The sequence below is a fragment of the Eptatretus burgeri genome, chromosome 11 (genome assembly GCF_056783735.1).
Source record: "Eptatretus burgeri isolate ZD-2024b chromosome 11, Ebu_testis_v1, whole genome shotgun sequence".
Lineage (NCBI taxonomy): Eukaryota > Metazoa > Chordata > Myxini > Myxiniformes > Myxinidae > Eptatretus > Eptatretus burgeri.
The window spans coordinates 45,994,091-46,011,329 of NC_140971.1; the positions used below are offsets into that span (position 1 = coordinate 45,994,091).

The following is a 17,239-nucleotide window of genomic DNA, read 5'->3' on the forward strand; positions in this document are numbered from 1 at the left end:
CTTCAGCACAAATAAATCTCTCTCACATGGGAATTTTCTGCTCTTCATACCCCTCAGTCCCTCACCCCTCACCCCAAATACCAAGCTATGGCATGTTGATTCTTGCTCAACCTACTCTCTTCGCAAGGCAATTTAAACATGTCCTCATGCATCATAGTACCGTGCATGTGGTGAGCAGCCAGCCAATCAGTGCCCAGCGAGGGAGGATGTCCGAGCAAAGAAGTTCGTTGGATGGATGCACAACACCACAGATGTAACGGATGAGGTCACAGCGTAAAGACTGGCTGTCAGGTGTTGAGAGGTACTGCTTCTGGAACCAGTCCTGGTATCGCTTCTGCTGTCCAAACCGCACCTGTACACCACACCACAGATGCGACGGATGAGGTCAGCATAAAGACTGACTGTCAGATGTTGAGAGATAATGTTGCTGGAACCAGTCCTGGTATCACTTCTGCTGTCCAAGGCATGAAGTGTGATCTTAGGATTCGAGCAGAAGGCATTCAAAATTTATTCCCAGCTCATAATTAATTCATTGATAATGTATTTTTAGTTTGTGAACAAGCGTGATCTTGAACCGCTATGTGCAGAAAACGGCACCAGATTGGAAACTGAAGTCTCACCTTGGACATCATAAAGAAGAGCTTGGTCTCCATATCTGGAGTGAGTCGGCAAGCAAGGAATTTCCGTGACGTTCGCATTTGCAGTAGCTGAAGGATTCCTGCCAAAGAATGAAGCAGTCATCTCCAAGGAAAACACAGTCATTAAAAACGAGCAAATACAACCCGACGCTTCGCTGATGGGGGATATTGAGGAGGGAAAGAAGGGAGAGAGAGGTGGAGAGGAGCGAGGGAGGGGAGAGAGAGGAGACAGGAAGGAGGGCAAGCAAGGAAGTGGGGAAGAGCGAGGAAAGGTGGGGGGGGTGGGGGGACGTGGGGAGAGCTATGCCTCACTAAACATTGCTACAGCAAATACAACAAGAAAGCAAATACATATTTAGGGGTGCAACCCCCCTTAAATCTACTTCGAGCAGATTTTTCTAATGTCATGAACAAACTTTGGTATGTCATGGGTGATGAAGGTTTTCGTGAAGTTTCATTGGAATTGTGTGCATCGTTTAAGAAGAAAGCAAATACCTCTTTGGGGAGGCAACCCACTTCCCCGCCACCCCTGCCCCATAAACTCCCTCTGTAGACCCCTTCATACCCGGGGTTTTTTATGCCATTACGGATGATGAAGGTTGTGGTCAAATGTCATTGAAATTGTATGTGTAGTTTCTGAGAAGAAGTTGCAAGTATTTGTAGTATGACGCGTATGCAAGTATGATGCAAGTATGACGCGCCATCCCATAAGCTCCCCGGAACTACTTTACAGGTGAGCTAAAAAATATCCCTGGGTATATTATGACAAACGAACTACATGAGGAAGCTGTCCGGGGCTCAGCGAAGACACTGAAGAGAGCCCTCGGCACAAAACTTTGAGAACGGAAAACTTCACATATTGGTCCATGAATCGTGACCCCCTTACTAAAATGAAGGTGGATGCTTTGAGCCCACCCAGGGATGACTCCATTCCACACTCTGAAACCCGCATATGTACATACCAATCAACGACACGCGCGTGCACACACACACACACACACACAGACACACACACACACACACACACACACACACACACACACACACACACACACACACACACACACTGCCTTTTATTCGTATAGATTTTGAAAAAATCAGTAATTTGATGCACAAATTAACAGGTGTGGCATTTTAATCGCAAAGACACCTGAAAATTTGAATGGACAAGTTAAACCTCATGCAGACATAATCGAAAGCAGAATGTACAAAAATGATTTTGCTTCTTCCATCCAAGAGAAATCCTCAAATGTTACATATAAATTCCCACTGTGCAATTTTTATGGAAGGAGAGAGTTGGTTCAAATTCAAGACGACACACTTCCATGGTCATTGCAACTGGTCTGATGGCAATAATTACTATTATTAACAATTATTATTATTTCCTCCAGCACCGAAGGTGGACGGATGTTAAGTTTTCACCCGTTTGTCTGTTTGTAACTTACGGAATCTTTAGATTTCGTAAGTATATTGATGCCTTCCGTTTTTGTTTGTTTGTTTGTTTGTTTGTTTGTAGGCACCATAAGTCGAGAACGGAAGAAGCTACCAATGTCAAATTACACCACGTGATTCAGGAGGGTGATGGCTAGTGCTGATTAGATTTTGGTCAAAATCGGTCAAAGGTCAAGGTCACGGTGAGGTCAAATATTCGATTTTTGATGGTTTCGTACAGATAACTCGAGAACGGAAGAAGCTTCCAATGTCAAATTACACCACGTGATTCAGGAGGGTGATGGCTAGTGCTGATTAGATTTTGGTCAAAATCGGTCAAAGGTCAAGGTCACAGTGAGGTCAAACATCCAAAAAATGATAACTCGAGAACGGAAGAAGCTTCCAATGTCAAATTACACCACGTGATTCTGGAGGTTGATGGCTAGCGCTGATTAGATTTTGGTCAAAATCGGTCAAAGGTCAAGGTCACGGTGAGGTCAAATATTTGATTTTTGATGGTTTGGTACAGATAACTCGAGAACGGAAGAAGCTTCCAATGTCAAATTACACCACGTGATTCAGAAGGTTGATGGCTAGCGCTGATTAGATTTTGGTCAAAATCGGTCAAAGGTCAAGGTCACAGTGAGGTCAAACATCCAAAACATTCGATTTTTGATGGTTTGGTACAGAATCATCGTAGAAACTTCTGGTTTGTGTCGCTACCTTCTCAAGAGACAGCTTTTATTAGACAAGGTCAGAGGTCAAGTTGACCATTTCGTAAGTACCAGTCTATGACTGCTTGTTTGTTTGTTTGTTTGTTTGTTTGTAGGCACGATAACTCGAGAACGGAAGAAGTTACCAATGTAAAATTACACCACGTGATTCAGGAGGGCGATGGCTTGTGCTGATTAGATTTTGGTCAAAATCGGTCAAAGGTCAAGGTCACGGTGAGGTCAAATATTTGATTTTTGATGGTTTGGTACAGATAACTCGAGAACGGAAGAAGCTACCAATGTCAAATTACACTACGTGATTCAGGAGGCTGATGGCTTGTGCTGATTAGATTTTGGTCAAAATCGGTCAAAGGTCAAGGTCACAGTGAGGTCAAATATTCGATTTTTGATGGTTTGGTACAGATAACTCGAGAACGGAAGAAGCTACCAATGTCAAATTACACCACGTGATTCAGGAGGGTGGTGGCTTGTGCTGATTAGATTTTGGTCAAAATCGGTCAAAGGTCAAGGTCACAGTGAGGTCAAATATTCGATTTTTGATGGTTTGGTACAGATAACTCGAGAACGGAAGAAGCTACCAATGTCAAATTACACCACGTGATTCAGGAGGTTGCTGGCTAGCACTGATTAGATTTTGGTCAAAATCGGTTAAAGGTCAAGGTCACAGTGAGGTCAAACATCCAAAATATTCGATTTTTGATGGTTTGGTGCAGATCATCGTAGAAACTTCTGGTTTGCTTCGCTACCTTCTCCAGAAACAGCTTTTATTAGACAAGGTCAGAGGTCAAGTTGACGATTTCATAAGTACCAGTCTATGACTGCTTGTTTGTGTGTTTGTTTGTTTGTGTGTGTGTTTGTGTGTTTGTTTTTAGGCACGATAACTCGAGAACGGAAGAAGCTACCAATTTCAAATTACACCACGTGATTCAGGAGGGTGATGGCAAGTGCTGATTAGATTTTGGTCAAAATCGGTCAAAGGTCAAGGTCACAGTGAGGTCAAATATTCGATTTTTGATGGTTTGGTACAGATAACTCGAGAACGGAAGAAGCTACCAATGTCAAATTACACCACGTGATTCAGGAGGGTGGTGGCTTGCGCTGATTAGATTTTGGTCAAAATCGGTCAAAGGTCAAGGTCACAGTGAGGTCAAACATCCAAAACATGATATCTCGAGAAAAGTTACCACAGGTATTGTTGACGCAACATGAGTTTGGAAGATCGAGGTAAGTTTGGCGGAATTTGTGTGTGTCAATTCGTCGAGTTACGGCTGTTTTAAAATTTTCAGTGTTATAAAATAATATTAAATAATTCCGTAAATTCCTGTGGAGAAATGGAGTATATTTGCTTCGGTCGACGTTACGAGTTCGTTTTAACTTCGATTTTAATTTTGTCTTCGGTTTTTGCGATCGCTTCGGACGCATAACACTCGGTTGTCGAAATTCTGGGAAAAAATCAGATGTTTTGGAGACGTTTTAAGATTGTATATAAATATTTCACCTGCCGCATCACGGCTCGTCACGTGGTGCAGCGCGCTCGAGCAGACGCGTCGTTGAGTCACGTAAAGGTTTTGCGTGTGCGCTCTGAAGTCATCGCGCTCGACCCGGCGTCCTTTCGAGTTGGGGGGGAGGGGCATCAAATGTGACCTTTACGTTACGTTAATCCGCGGTAACTTGAGAACGGAAGAAGTTGATAGTTTGGTACAGAATCATCGTAGAAACTTCTGGTTTGCGTCGCTACCTTCTCTAGAGACAGCTTTTATTAGACAAGGTCAGAGGTCAAGTTGACAATTTCGTAAGTACCAGTCTATGACTGCTTGTTACTTGGAGAAATCTTCGATTTTGTCAAGTATGTTGGTCTGTTCCGTTTGTTTGTTTGTTTGTTTGTTTGTTTGTCCGGTCGTCTACAGCCCAAACGGCTGGACCAGTCGTTCTTAAAATTTTACACCTGATAGGCAATCCAGCTGAGATGGTCCGTGTCCAAACCCCGTCTTAATCGGACTAAACGTCACGACGTGACGTCACACAACGTGAAAACACACTTTTGGACATAACTCAGTGACCGGAAGTCGTAGCGATTTCCGGTTGACGCCAAATTAAACTTCATTCAAATATCTAAATGATTACTAAATGCATCTTATTACAAATTACGCATAGTTTTCGCAAGTGTATGACGTCAAAGTTTTGCCTATTGACGTCATTTAAAAAAATATATTTACGCTCGTGTGCAGCCGAAACTACTGAAGCAATCGTTCTCAAATTTTAACACGTGATAGCCAATCTTGCTGAAATAGTCTGGGATCAAATCACGTCATAATAGCACTTAACGTCACGATGTTACATCAAAAAAAGGTGAAAACAAGCTTTTGAACATAACTCAGTAACCGGAAGTCGTAGCGACTTCCTGTTGACGCTAAAACAAACTTCAATGGAATATGTAAATGTTTTAAAATGCATATTAGTACAAATTATGCAGTTTTCGCAAGTGTATGACGTCAAAGTTTTTAGCTATTGGCTTGATTTAAATTTTTTTTTATTCTTTCTACAGGTCACAATTCTTAACCGATTTGGATGAAATTTTAACAGCTGATAGAAATCCACAGTGCAAAAAGATATGTGAGTTTTGGTGATGTTCAAGATCAGGATCTGGATTCTGCATCACTTTATATTATCGCCCATTATAAACCAATGGGGAATTTTGTGAATTACACATGGCTATTTCTCAAACAGTTTTGCACTTATTATATTGAAACTTATACTGCCTATTTATGCATGTAATATTAACATGTGTACAAAGTTTGATCGAAATTGACCCAAAGTCAAGGTCAGTCACCCAAAACATGAAAAACACACATATAAAATACATATTTCTATTTTACAAAATATTTCAAACCTGATAACGGGATCGTAAATCTGGTTGAAAAGCAATGTTCCTCGGTATTTTCAAATATTTTCTACGATCAGAATGAAGGCAACAAGCATCGATGATAAGTTGTTGAATGTCACATGGTGGCTTTAAATGAGTTGTGAAAATTTTAAATCTGCTGCCGTTACCATGACAACGCGCGCCTGATAATTGTTATTTGTGACGTCACGTCATTTTATTAATGTACGAACAAATAAACACCACACATTCCATGACATTACAGCTTGGACCACCACACGGAAAGGTCAACTAATTCGCCAAGTGTCGTGCTAAGCACGATTTTTCATTTGTTTGTTTGTCTGTTTGTGAGAAGGATATCTCAAAAGGTTATGGATGGAGTCAGATGAAACTTGGTGGACAGGTTGGTTGTGTGACAAGAACAAGCTGATTTGATTTTGGGTAAGGTCTGGATGTAGACGTCCGGCCTATCAATGAGATACAAAACACAAGCTGTTCAATCTGGCTGAGGCGCTCGACCCAATGCCGTTCTAGTTATTGTTGTTGTCATTATTTTCAAAGACAATAATCTTTCTCCATCAATGACTTCCAAATTCATGAAAACTAACAGTCCGATCAGAATCGTAGTTTTCAAACCACACGACTGGTTCTACTCCACTCCTCAACAAAGCTTTGTACAATGTCCTGTTCACAGGCACACAGCAGCACGTGACATCCCTACCTGTGAACTGTGTGCTGAGTGACTGAGGGTTGTGCAGCATATCTCTCCAAAGACGGTCAATCTCTGGGATCCTGGCGACATTCTGCAACAACCTCACGAGGTCCCTGCCCACCACGGCACAGTCCATGAACTGCATCAACAGAGAAAAGGGAATTGCACTCAAGGCTCTTTTTGTCAGTTTTTGAATCCAGCACAATGGTTATGTGGCCGCTTGGTCTGGTATTTCAAATATAATTTGATTCTTTAAAACAAAAATAACATTTCAAGTCCATCAAATACACAAAAAAAAGATTACATCTCATGCCTTGATTGTGAAAGCCTTGTGTTGGCTTAACAGTTAAGATGGCTGGCTTAATATCTTAGGGTCCTGAGTTGAAGCTCCTGTCGTACTGTTAAAATATCAACAGGAGGTTCACTCAACCTGTCATCCTTCCGAGGTCGGCAAAATGAGTACTAGCTGACTGGGAAGAATGAGCCATTCGTGTATCCTGTGCCGGAGTGGCGACCCATCCAGGAATGTGTCAGTGATGTAGGACTCAAGTCCACTTTTTAGGGGACTTGGACTCACACTTGACTCTTCAGGACTCGGATTCAGCCTGATTACGGCAAAATTTAGTCTGCAGTGAAACTTTTAGGGAACAGTCGAAAAAAAATTTTTGAAGTGTACAAAAAAAAACTTCTAGAGTACAGCAGCAAGAATCCGCACGTGCAGTAACCAGGCCTAATTGGTTCCCCGCGAAAACGCTTGCACCATGCAACCATGAGGAAGGTGATTATAAAGGATAAATGGAAAGAATTAAACAATTCTGCGCAGAGGAAAAAGAAAATAACTCTGACCGATGTTCAAGATTTTTGGAGATATTAGACGTGAACGTTGTACCTTCGTGTAACGGCGTGCGGTCCAAAACACATTCTGTTCTTTCAAAGAGCACTTTTCATGATTCACTGAATCACTTTAAACATAAACACAAAATGATTGAACTTTAAACGCTATTGACGCTTTAGTTTTATGCGTCACGCAAAAATAAGGTACATTTTACATATAGTAATAAGAATGAGGTTTTGGAGTGTAACATGAAACTGGGAACGGGTCATATGTTTATGCACTACCTTAAGCGATCTTTCTGAAAGTAAGCTATGTTGAAAAAAATGTTTAATAAAGCATATTGTCATACTTGACATCATTCTACTTATAAACGTGAAAAAAGACAATTATTTGGACATTCATATTCACAAGTTAAGTGTTAATTAATGAGTTTTGAAAAACCAATTAAAAAGAAGCAATTATATCTGACTCCTGATTGACTAAGATTATGCCTTCCATATCTCAGTTATTATTTGAGATAGAACCACGAAATTTGGTACGCTTAACTGAAAATGCTACCCTGAGGATGTGGTAAAAATCTGAGCACCATAGCATGTCGGGAATCGAAACTACAGCAGTTTCCGAGCTGTTCGGGTTACGATTAGGGGTTTTCATATTTGTTTTTTGTTTTTAGAAAAAAAAATCATATGAAGGTATGAAGGAGATTTCTGTGAGTTCAAAAAGTAGTCAGATGTCAAATCTGACCAAAGCCCAAGGATATTAGAGCAAATATAAGGATTGGGGTTATGGTTAGGGTTATTAATTTGATGTTTTTTTAAAAACAACAAATCATACCACGGTGTGCAGGGGATTGCTGTGATTACAGGAACTGGTCGGAATGTCAAATCTGACAAAAAAATGAATGAATTACAGTGAAAATAAGGAGCAGAAAAGCTCGGTTCCAAACACGATTTCAGGCTAAAATAAGCTCCCAAATCGTCTAAATAAATCGGAATCGGTTTCCTTGGGGTGTAGAAAACTCATGGCAGAGAAGCTGAACAGAGAAAGACATGACAGCATCTGCAGAGTAATCCACTGGCACATCTGTAAACATTTCAACATCCCGGTTCCAGAACAATAATGGAAATACAAACCAGAGCCGATCCTTCAAGTGTGGACATCGCAAACAAAGCATCGTTTCGGGATATGGTGCTCAAACACAAACTGGAAAAAACGGCATTGTTGATCAAGGTCTCGGTTCCCAATGACTTCGGACTAAATGCCACAGAAATTAGGAAAATGACCAAATACCACGATCTGAAAAATGAGGTCAAGAGGATGTGGAAATTGAAGAAAGCTGAAATTGCACCAGTGATGGTTGGAGCCACAGGAATGATGAAGAAAACCCTCATTGAGCACTTAAAAATCATACCCCGGAATAATATCATGTATTATTGTAAAAATAATACATATTTGTATTTGATCTGTAATAATGTCGTGTCATAATAGATGGAATATCACTACAAACGAGCTACAAGGGGGGGCTGTTAGAGGTTCATTGAAGATTTTGAAAAGAGCCCTTGGAACGAGGCTATGAGATCGAAACGTCACAGTTTGGTTCATGAATCACGATCCTTTACCAAAAAAGGAAGTGGAGATTTTGACTTCTGGGAATACTCCCTCCCACCACCTGAAACCCGCAAATGGAGACAACAACCAATAAAATTAATGAAATGCAGTCACTGGGACATTTGGACCAACATTTGCAAAGCACAATTAACTTTGTCAGCATGAGTACATGCTACGGCTTGGAGGTTGGTGTTTTTAAAATTTCCATTTCCATAATAGGTTATACCATGATCAGTGCTTTTCGCCTGTTTCTATTACTATATATTATATAACTGAACATTATTAAGCTACGAAGGGAGTTATCAAACATTTTATATAAGGTGGTGTAAAAGACCATGGTTTTAAATGGTGGCAAATGATCGGTGATTGCCAATGATTTATAAGGGGCCGTTTAAACATTAACACTATTTTTGCTAAAATCTGACACCCCCTCATCCCAATCCCTCCCTGTAATGCTCCATAATGCTTGACCAGAGTCAGGTACCCCCTAAGATACTCCGGGCCATCACATGGGTGAAATTGCAGAACTTTTGAAAAAGGAAAGTAATGAGGAAAATTACTAGGGGTTTCAGGGCATGCTCCCCTAAAAATTTTTGAAAAATTGTCAAAATATGCATTTTGGGGGTGATCCTATCCAAATTGTAACAAAAAAATAATGCAAATGAAAATTATATTTCGGGAAGAATTTTTTTTTTATTTCACCAGAACATCCATTGTTGGGAAGATTATTTTCAGTGAGTTGGTACAGCATTTTATCATAAAATAAATGAATACTGAAGACCACATCCCTTTACAGAACTTTTAATACAGGTGGAATAGAAAAGGGAGAGTCACGTGTCATGTAATAGAGTGGTTTACCCGAATCACCTCGATTGTGGTGCAAAACCAGAGCCATTCGCTACCCCTTTAAACTCACGAGTCATGTAATGGAGCGGTTCACCCTCACTCCAGTGTAAGCTGGAGCATTCACTACCGCCTATGTTTTCTGCGCATTTCTTTGCTTGGCGGATACTGGACTCGTTAACGCCATGTCTGCCCAAAACAACTCTCCTGGTACCCTCTGTTGTGCACTCATGGCCATTTTGATTATCTTACATTTGCTGTATTAAGTGGGTTTTCCTTGTATCGGATTGTGAGTACACTTTATTTATTTATTTATTTGTTTGTTTGCTTGTTTATTTATTTATCCGCCCCCTTTCATTTGTCCCGGGATTCTCTGTTTTCGTCATCCCATGCCTTCTTATAATAAACTGTTACCTTATGATATACATTGCAGATTTCGCACGTGTGAAACCCTTTTTGTGCAACTTCAATGGCAAATACACAGGGGAGGTTAAAATTGGTAATGTTCTCTATAAAGATATCAACGGAATTAACCATTCTAACCACCCACTCCAGCAGGTGTTAGTAAGGCCTAGGTCACATTTGCCACGGCGGCTGTGGGGTCTCGAAAATCTACGGCCACTAGCAATTATATGGCGGCCGCAGTATTTCCACGGTCACACAATGTAGCAGTCACATATGTTTTTATTTTTCGGGGAGCCGCACAGCGTATTTATAAATTGTGCAGACCAAAAACGTGGGGTTGCCGTACGGTCTTTAATTTGATGTCGCACGGTGACTGCAGGGGGCCCTAAGGCGAACGTGCGGCCAGACGGTTGGTAACGAATGGGTTAATTTGTTTATTTTTTTTTTACCTTTTCTTTTGTTTCGGCTTGTCGAATTGCTACGGCAAACGTAGAAATGAAAAAAGTTATAACTCCGCGTTATAATTCCACGGCGACCTTACGACCTGTAAAATATAGCCAAATGGCGTTGGGCCACCCTGAGGCCACCGCAGAAACTCTGCGGCCACCGCACGTTTCTGTCAATTCAGAGGGCGTACGGCCGCCATATCCTCGCCCTAGAGCAAATGTGACTTAGGCCTAAACACACAATGCCACATGTGACGTGTGCAAGAGAAAGTTGCAAGTCGTCATAAACAAATGAGTCTCGTCAAGGAGGGGGTTGTGTGGTTGATGTGGTGTGTTTTTAACCAAGCCCATGCCCCCTCCCCTGAGGGGAAGAAAAAAAATACAAAAACTACAACAAAAAACTCAAAAAAACAAACAAACAAAAATATATATATATTTATTTCATTAATTAAAAACATTTTTTGGTATTTTCTTCCTTGGATCCTGTTGATAAATTATTATGGTGTTCATGCAGGCATGATGGGCTGAATGACCTCCACCTGTGTAAGATTTCCCTGTAAATTCATTGTAAAATATTGATTGTAATTGAATTTATAACACTCGAGTCCTTGTGCCTGTCACACTTTTCTCATCCCCAGTCCTCCCCCCCCAATGAAACCGAGTCGAGAGCCTGATGGATTTACTTGAGGTAATGGTGGTGCAGTAAAGGCACGATGGGCCAAATGGCCTCCTCTGTCAAACCTCCCTGTTAAGATTTATTGGCCTCATATCGATGTGGTCACAAACTATCGCGACCAACAGACATTATCAGGTTTTCCAGCAGAATTGAATTTTTACTTCGTGCAATGTAAGGATGACACTTCGGTATTTTCCATGAAATTCATAGGATCTAATAGCGATGAGAAAATCCAACAAAGAACGCTATTTTCATATTTACCGATATAGACAGACGTTCTCCTGCCTGGCAGACATCTTATTACGATAACGAGCTTGCAAGCTTTTGTACCCGGATAAGTTCAACAAAAATACCTTATGATAAAACCACCATGGGAGTAATTCACATTATAATCGTGGTCATGAGCCATTAGTCGGGATGAAATTGCTTAAGAAAGGCATCAGCATATTGGAATAGCACCTTAATTCCCAATAATCACGGCGTGATTTTCTGATCACGAACATATGGAAACCTCCTATGGGTCGTTACAAAAATATGGATTTCCATAAAATACGGTCGGAGTTTCAGCCATGCCATAATTTGGAATATTATCTTGATGCAAGTAACAAGTTACACTGTTAGTTGGCTTTGATATTTACTTGTCATCATTTACATAATACATACACACAAATAAATTCGTTTTTTTGCCACAATCCAAAACATGTTCAGCACTGGACTCAACCTCGGACTTGGACTCAAGAATGCCAAGTACTGGGACTCGGGACTGCTGAACTCTGACTCAGACCACAGGAGTCAGACTTTGACTTGGACAACTTGGACTCAGACCAGGTGGACTCAATTACAACAGCAGAATGTGCCCCCCCCCCCCAGCCAATGGGAAAGACTGCCTTGGCAGCCTTATGCATCTGAAAATGCGAAAGGAGTGGTTCTTATTATTATTATTATTACTGATTATGCAACAGCTTTCCTTCGTATATCAGTTTTCCCACAATAGCAACCAAATTGCTGTTAAACTAAAATAGACTTATTATCTCGACATTTGGGGTCACTCAAATAAATTAAATGAGCATTAAGAAATGTATACAAAAGTGAATCTGATGTTGTCAAATCAAGGCAGACCGAGCATGAGACCAAGGTCCTTAGTCTTTCACAGACCGCAACGAAGCGGGAAGTTACATTTTAACTTCAACATATTATTTTCTGGCTACAATTTAAAAACCTCATTAACTGTATCATGGATGTCTAAACAGGGACGAAGCATGACAGGCACCCCTGTTGGTCAGAACCCTTTCAAAAAGTTCTGGTGCGGCACATGGGTTCACAATCACCATTGCAGTCAATATATGCAATTGCATATATTGGATGGCATGTCACCGCAACTCTTGGGAGGATTGTAGTCTACATTGACGAGAGCCAGTGAATCAGAAACATCGTTGATCGATTCCAGTTTTCTCCGCCACAACAAGACAAATAACGAACACATATGTTAACCTAACTACGTATGAACGCACAAGCACGCACCCGTTCACGGAGCATGCCAACGCAAAAGTCGACTTCCTTCTGCCGCAAGATGTTGAGCTGGGCATTTCCATGATGGTCAACGATGACGCGCAAGTAGGTGTACACCGCTAAAGCAATGAGCAGGCTATTCTTGATAACCCAATCCCTGTTGAGAAAAGTAATAACCACAATTAACAAATACCTGTATATCACAGATTATACAGATCAGCAGAAAGCAGGATATGGTGTTTGAAAAAAAAAAACATTGGGCAAAATTATTTTCCCTGATTACTTCAAAAAGGAACAAGTCTTTCAATCTGAAGGACAATTTTGGAATGAGATCTTCACTGCTAAAGAAGGGAAATGCAAAAAAAAATAAAAATAAACCAATGTCACCCGCAGGGTGAGCCGTATCTTGCCAAAAGGTGACCACGTGTGACTTCTTTAAGGTCACACTGAGGTGAACAGAGCTGCTATCCACCAGGAGCGACTCCTTGAGGAATATGTGCCTAAGAGATTCCGATGAGAATCGTTCTACAGAGTAACCATGAAAAATATGCTTTTGCCTCATAACGTCACCAAATGACGTCATAATGTCTCAAGCTTGACATATCTAGAAAGCACTCATCGAGGTGTTCAATTTGAGGTACTACACGATATGGTTCCTAAAACTTGAAAATTTGACCTTGGGTCAAATATGTTTGACCTCAGGCGCTAACCATGAAGGTCAAGGCCAATCGCCACCAAAAATTAATCAGCTGAGTGCCAGACCATGAACTATATTCCCATGAAGTTTGAAGACGATCCGATCAAAATTACTCAAAAAAATAAGGGTTTTGTCGACTCCCCTGATTTGCGACAAAGTGACCTTGACCTTTGACCTTCAAAATTTTATGCACTGAAAGGGACCTCTATAGGCCTCTGATATGCGAAGTTACAAAAATTTCCAATGATAACTGTGCTCTGCAGAGTGATTAATACGTGATTACAGACCAAAAAAAAAAACCATATGAAGGTCAAGGCCAATCGCCACCAAAAATTAATCAGCTGAGCGTTAGACCATGAACTATATTCCCATGAAGTTTGAAGACGATCCGATCAAAATTACTCAAAAAATAAGGGTTTCGTCGACTCCCCTGATTTGCGACAAAGTGACCTTGACCTTTGACCTTGACCTTCAAAATTTTATGTGCTGAAAGGGACCTCTATAGGCCTCTGATATGCGAAGTTACAAAAATTTCCAATGATAACTGTGCTCTGCAGAATTTTTTATACGTGATTACAGACAAACAAACAAAAAAAAAAAAAAAAAAAAACATACAAGCTGACTAACATGTCTTGCAAAAACTTCGTTTTGGCAAGATAAAAAAACTGTTTCAACCATGGCTTGCCGGAGTTCAAATGAGGCAACACCAGTAAATGACTTAGAATGAGAGGAAAGAGTTAGAAAACTGGTCATGTGACCTGATATACAAAGGTATGTGGGTATATAACATTGATCACTTTGAAAGATTCAACCGTTCAACAATAACAACAAAAAAATAGTTTTGAGGGCCACGAGAAAAGAAGATTCATATCTCACTTGTTCTCCACCAGGATCTCCAGCGCGCTCTCAGCAATCCATACATTTTTTGAAGTGGTATCTCCACCTCAAAGCAAACAAAACAAACAAACAAAAAACATCAATTCGAGCAACAATAGGCCTTTGATTGATGGACCGATGCACCTGTGATTTTGTGATGTTTTCCGAGTGCATTTCAATGTCAACAATAATCTAATGAAGAGTGAAATTGCAGCCTGGGACAATTCCAATTGTGCGATTTCTCCAGACCCCATCCCCTTCCCACTACATCACTTCAATGTCCGATTTTTTTTTTAAATTAAGGACGAATATGATGTGAAAAACATGTCAGCAGTAGAAAATGGCATTCATGAACACAAACCTCTACGACCACAACAGGGAGGGGTTCCAGTAGAACGTTTGGGGGGCTTTTGCCAACCAGTATGTCGAAGTTTAGCCAAACGACTCGCAGTTTAATTTTATCCACAACTAATGTATACTTAGCCAGGAATGGAAATAAGATTCAAATGAAAATAACAATCAGGCAAACAACCACCCCTTCATGCTTTATCTTTCAGACTTTAAACGAGCCATGCCTCGTGGCGCTTTGTTGTTAGGGCATAATCAAAAGAGAGCAAGGTGTACTTCACAAACATATTCCATGTCGACCGATGAGTCTCAATGACGATCTAAAATGAAGTGAAACATGTGAAAAAAAGAAATTCATAGCATGTCCCTGTTGATACTGTCGGTGGTTGTTGTCGTCGTCGTCGTTACCTCGCTACCGAAGGAGAACAGAGGTTATGTTTTAACCCCTGTCTGTGTGTTTGTGTGTGAGCAGGATATATTGTATGAAGTTGTGGATGGATTCAGACGAAATTTGGTGAACAGAAAGGGTGTTTGACAAGGCCGAAATGATTTAAGATTTTGGTGAAGATCCGGATCCGGATCCAGAGAAGACAATTTACGTGATTCTTCAGCATTGAGAGATGGGAACAAAACGATAATAATAAAGCACGATATGTCAAAAACTTATGGGCGAGTTATGACAAAACGAGGTGGATGAGTTGGTTCGGTAACAAGAACAAGCTAATTCCATTATGGTTAAGGTCCGGATTCAGATCCGACCTATCAGTGGGAGACAAAATGTAAACTATTTAGCCCCACCGAGTGTTGTTGTAGTTGTTGTTGTTGGCTGTAGTTGTGTTTGTGCTGTGGTTATTGTTGTTTGTGTGCGTCTTCCATGTATTTTTGTTATTTTTTTTTACTATTGCTTTGAGAAGCATAACTAAATATAGTTTTGTGTGCTCCGCTATATTCGAAAGGGTTCCTGGTGCCGTACCGTTAGAACCGCTACATTAAAGTTCCAGGTCCTGCCTCTTCTTCCTCCATCCTGGAAAGACGGGCTTTTAAAACGGGCATTTCTGTGATTAAAAGGACACACGTTTTTGTTCCAAGTAAACAGATGATGAATTTTCCAACGATAGCATGTTTATTTTTCTGCGACAGCAGGAATCCTTTTGGAATAAAGTGAGATGGACATGGACACACACGGAAATACATACGGGCCTTTCTCCTTTGAGAAATAAATGTAGAACACATGGTCTGGCTTTAACAACTAATCAGCAAAATCATAATAAAGTGACCATAACCAAACTATTAGACATGAGCAAAGGCAATGATCGATTTGAAAGATTCTTCAACAGCCTCCTTGCTGTCACACTACCCCACATTTTACAATCAGTGGTGAAGTCCATGTTTTCTCGTGTGGAGGAGAAGGAGTGGACAATACCTTCAAAAGGGATTATTAAACTGTTCCTTTCATTTCTAAATTTCTCACCTGCGATCTGCTTTAAAAATGACATGCACACCGTGTCTGCTCCTATCACACCATTCTTCACTATTTCTCGGATAAGCCAGGCCATCTGCAGGATAAAGGATGGACAAATTTTACAATGACTCACATGCACATAAGGGCGTGCACAGAGGGTGCACACATATGTCATAAGTCTGGTATAGCGGTCACACCTGCGTCCTGGACACATCGTGCAGCTTCAGAAACTTCTCCATAAGGATCTGATTGGTTTTAGCAAGAACCAGACCCAGCCCATCTCTGCTCACCAACGTCATGTCACTGTAGGCCTGCAGATTAAAAGCAACACCAACACAACAATTGATGTTATACTTCATTCTTTTGGCCTATTTCCACTGTAGCTTTGGACTAAACTTTGTCTCTCAGGTGTGGAATGCAGACTAACAGTAACATCATTGGTAGGTTGTTGGTAACATCACTTACGGTAACATCATCATAAATGCCTGGTATTGGCTTAATGGTTAGGGTGGTGGGCTTGGGATCCTAAGGTCCTGAGTTCAAATCCCGCTCAGCTGTTGAATTAATAGCAGGTGGAGTTAACTCGGCCTGTCATCCTTCCGAGGTCGGCAAAATGAGTGCCAGCATGCTGGTATACTGTGTAGGAGTGGAAACCCGTCCAGGATTGTGCCCAATAGCCAAGGAGACTGCTTCGGCAGCACCAACGCTCTGCACAGAGTATGGTCCCAATGGATGGATGGATTGGTAGGGAGCATTGCTGTGCAGCTGATGCAGTGCCTCCCGATTGGTTAGGGCAGGAATCTGTGCAATTTGCCATGATGCGGGCGATAACTCGCCTATTCTTCAGACAGCCACCCTGGAATCTTTAACGTTCACCAACTAATACTAGCAGACAGGACACCAGTTTAATGTCAATCCAAGAGAAGGTGCACTTTGTGATGCAACACCCTGCCTATGAAGCACCAATACAAGTTTATACTCAGGACATTGATCGATCCCAGACTTGATAGTTCAAAGCAGCATCGTGTCTGCCAGCATTAGTTTGTGGATGTTAAAAAAAAAAAAAATCACACAGTGTTTTGGCAGAATCCGAGCTATTGCCAGCACCCTGAACAAATTACAAATTCCTGCCCAACCA

The 17,239-nt window shown here is 41.0% G+C and overlaps 1 protein-coding gene across 3 annotated transcripts in view; it reads right to left on the reverse strand.

Annotated features, from left to right (window-relative positions):
- Positions 1 to 17,239, reverse strand: part of INTS3 (integrator complex subunit 3) — a 128,908-nt gene that overhangs the window by 109,863 nt on the left and 1,806 nt on the right. For all 3 annotated transcript variants that reach the window (XM_085846307.1, XM_085846308.1, XM_085846309.1), the window contains exons 4-10: positions 16,299 to 16,412; positions 16,111 to 16,195; positions 14,292 to 14,358; positions 12,731 to 12,875; positions 6,406 to 6,535; positions 621 to 718; positions 161 to 352 (exon numbers count right to left, since the gene is read on the reverse strand). In XM_085846307.1, the coding sequence (XP_085702433.1) occupies positions 161 to 352; positions 621 to 718; positions 6,406 to 6,535; positions 12,731 to 12,875; positions 14,292 to 14,358; positions 16,111 to 16,195; positions 16,299 to 16,412 (831 nt within the window). The remainder of the gene's footprint in view (positions 1 to 160; positions 353 to 620; positions 719 to 6,405; positions 6,536 to 12,730; positions 12,876 to 14,291; positions 14,359 to 16,110; positions 16,196 to 16,298; positions 16,413 to 17,239) is intronic.